This window comes from Penaeus chinensis, chromosome 10 (genome assembly GCF_019202785.1).
Source record: "Penaeus chinensis breed Huanghai No. 1 chromosome 10, ASM1920278v2, whole genome shotgun sequence".
NCBI lineage: Eukaryota > Metazoa > Arthropoda > Malacostraca > Decapoda > Penaeidae > Penaeus > Penaeus chinensis.
Window position 1 is genome coordinate 26,620,901 of NC_061828.1, and position 2,500 is coordinate 26,623,400.

Here is a 2,500-nt window from a genome sequence, read left to right on the forward strand (position 1 = left end):
TCCACCATCAGCAACGGCCGACTCCAGATGATCTAATGCTGGTACAACTTCCCGCCACATGTATTCTACAAACTGTGTAGACCGTACTTGAGACTGTTGAAAAATAATAAGAAACTTTTATTATAATTTTCTTTTATCAGAGAATTCCTCTTGAAGCTAGACTAACTTTCATCATTCACAATGCATGTAATTTCATTACATCTTTAGAGCTTCACTTAATTTAGATCAATCCGCATGAAGTTAAAGCTTAATAATTTAGAAAGAAATAGCAACACGCAACTTACAGAAAAATATGGTAAAGCCTGCTTGGTACAAGTAGCAAGACGATGCACGCTCTCCAGGTCTGCTGGGTCAAAGGGTCTCGTAAAGTCTACCTGCTCAGCCACGAGGTCAACCAGCTGCTGGTAACCCTTTATGGTTTGACACAATTTCAATTCACGGAGGATTCCCATAACTAAAGTAAATTCGTCTTCTGATGAAGCAACCTGGAATTTTTAAATGTTGTTAGTGAACAAGTAAAGGTCTCATAAAAGTATGAAAAAATAGACATATGTATACAAATTTCTGTTATTTCCTAGATATACCCATGAAACAAATTCAATTACCTGTAAAACCTTTTTAGCTTCAGTAAGAATCAGATTTTCCACTTCAGTATTAAATACTTCCGACCCTAAAGAGCGAATCTTTGTGTGCAGAAAGCGGATGCATCGTTCACGTACTAGCTCATCTTCACTATGTTCAATCTGGTAGAAGAGTCCTGTCAGCGTTCCTGTTCAAAGTAAAAAAGATTTATGTGAAACTTTATGTCTTTTCTAAAGAGAAAACTAAATACATTATAAAGAATGCCTAAAACAACAACGATTTAACAAAGCAACATTGTACTGTTACTTTCATCCAAAATCTAATACAAGTTAATAGCTGGAGCTAACAATATCCTAAATCAATTTGTACCTTCACAGTGAATTTTCTTACCAAACTTTGAACTATCTGCAAAAGAGGAATCAAGCTCTAATTTTTTACTTATAAAAATGTTATGCAATTGGAACAAACAACTCACCTTTAGCATCTGTTTTAAGAAGAGTAACAAGAGAATTCTGAACAGCAGCTAACTCAGCTTGGTCTTCCATCTGCAATAACTGGGCCAAGATGTCAGCTACCTTGGGCACCAATTCTGTGCGACCCTTACAGAGGCTGGGCAAGTCTTTGATGGCTTGCTTACGTATCTGTAGATAACAGGGTCAATAATCAATTTTTATTTTACTAGTTCTTTCTGTACCAGAAAATAAGAAATATTCTCCAATTTATCTTATTGAAAATATTGTCTGTTACAAACAGAAATTAAAGTGTGATACTAACTGTAACATCATCATCTTCACAAAGATCAAAAAGGGCATTTAGGGCCTGATCTTGATGAGTTGGAAACAGGTGGAAGAACCGAGCAATGAACTGTGATGTTAGTCTTCTTTCACCGGATCCCCCTTTCACACCAGATAAGATCTCTGCAAACTCTGCATCATGCTGAAAATAAATCAGGGTCAGAATTAACATATACCTGTTTGAACTTATCTAAATTATTTACATGACACTTCTGGCATCTTCTGAACATGTTAGCTTTGAGTGGTTCCTTAGGGACAACTGTAGTAAGATACAAACAATTATTGAGGGACAATAAATTTAATGTGCACTGTTATGTATTGTTTTGTTTATGTATTTGTTCTGGCATATGTTAGAATATGGTGCTAATCGTCAAATAATTCTATACTTGCATGATTAGTTATGTACTATTCTGGTATGCATTATTTTTTTTATCATCCCTGATTCCTAAGCAGCACTAATTGTGCCCAAATTCTACTTTCCTCCACTAAAGTAGAGTTTAAAGTTTGTAAATAACCAATGCTGGGTCTATTTAGCATGTTACTGGATATTCATACTAAGTAATGGTGATGAATAATTGCAGTATATGTTATTGTGCACTAACCAGAGCTCACAAAACCTGTGAGCATGAAAGAAGGACCATTTATTAATATTCTTGGTAATTCTTTACAATACAGGGTATTAGTTACTGAGAGTGATACACCTCTAGAAACAAAGTACGAGTGGTGACGTGGAGTGAATATTTTTGTAATTACTCGATAAATATGTAAATATGAGGCTGCTGCAGATGTACCTGTGCTGCTAACGATTCTATTTTTTATACTCTATAAGATGGCAGTATCTATTTCCCTCTATCTCTGTTCATTGCTCTCACTAACATTAACCCAATACAGATGCATTCACCAGAGACTAAGTCCAGTGTGACACAGTGTAAAATGTATTATGAGTGGTCTTAAGCTATGAGCAGCATTTTCCCTTTAATTGTGGTATTACTCATGATTTGAGTCGACATTTACAACTTTTGTCCTCAAGATTGTCATCTTCAATTTGCCCTAGCTAGTGCATCCCTGCTGGCAGTGTGTATAACAATGTGATACGGAAATGTGGAAAAAGTTTATCACATTAC

At 35.5% G+C, this 2,500-nt stretch overlaps 1 protein-coding gene across 1 annotated transcript in view; it reads right to left on the reverse strand.

The window, feature by feature from the left end:
- LOC125029498 (apoptosis inhibitor 5-like) overlaps nucleotides 1-2,500 on the reverse strand; it is an 8,295-nt gene that overhangs the window by 4,955 nt on the left and 840 nt on the right. Inside the window, exons 2-6 of the mRNA XM_047619416.1 lie at nucleotides 1,357-1,518; nucleotides 1,058-1,223; nucleotides 606-769; nucleotides 285-485; nucleotides 1-93 (exon numbers count right to left, since the gene is read on the reverse strand). The exon at nucleotides 1-93 is cut by the window's left edge and continues 114 nt beyond it. Coding sequence (XP_047475372.1) covers nucleotides 1-93; nucleotides 285-485; nucleotides 606-769; nucleotides 1,058-1,223; nucleotides 1,357-1,518 — 786 coding nt within the window. The remainder of the gene's footprint in view (nucleotides 94-284; nucleotides 486-605; nucleotides 770-1,057; nucleotides 1,224-1,356; nucleotides 1,519-2,500) is intronic.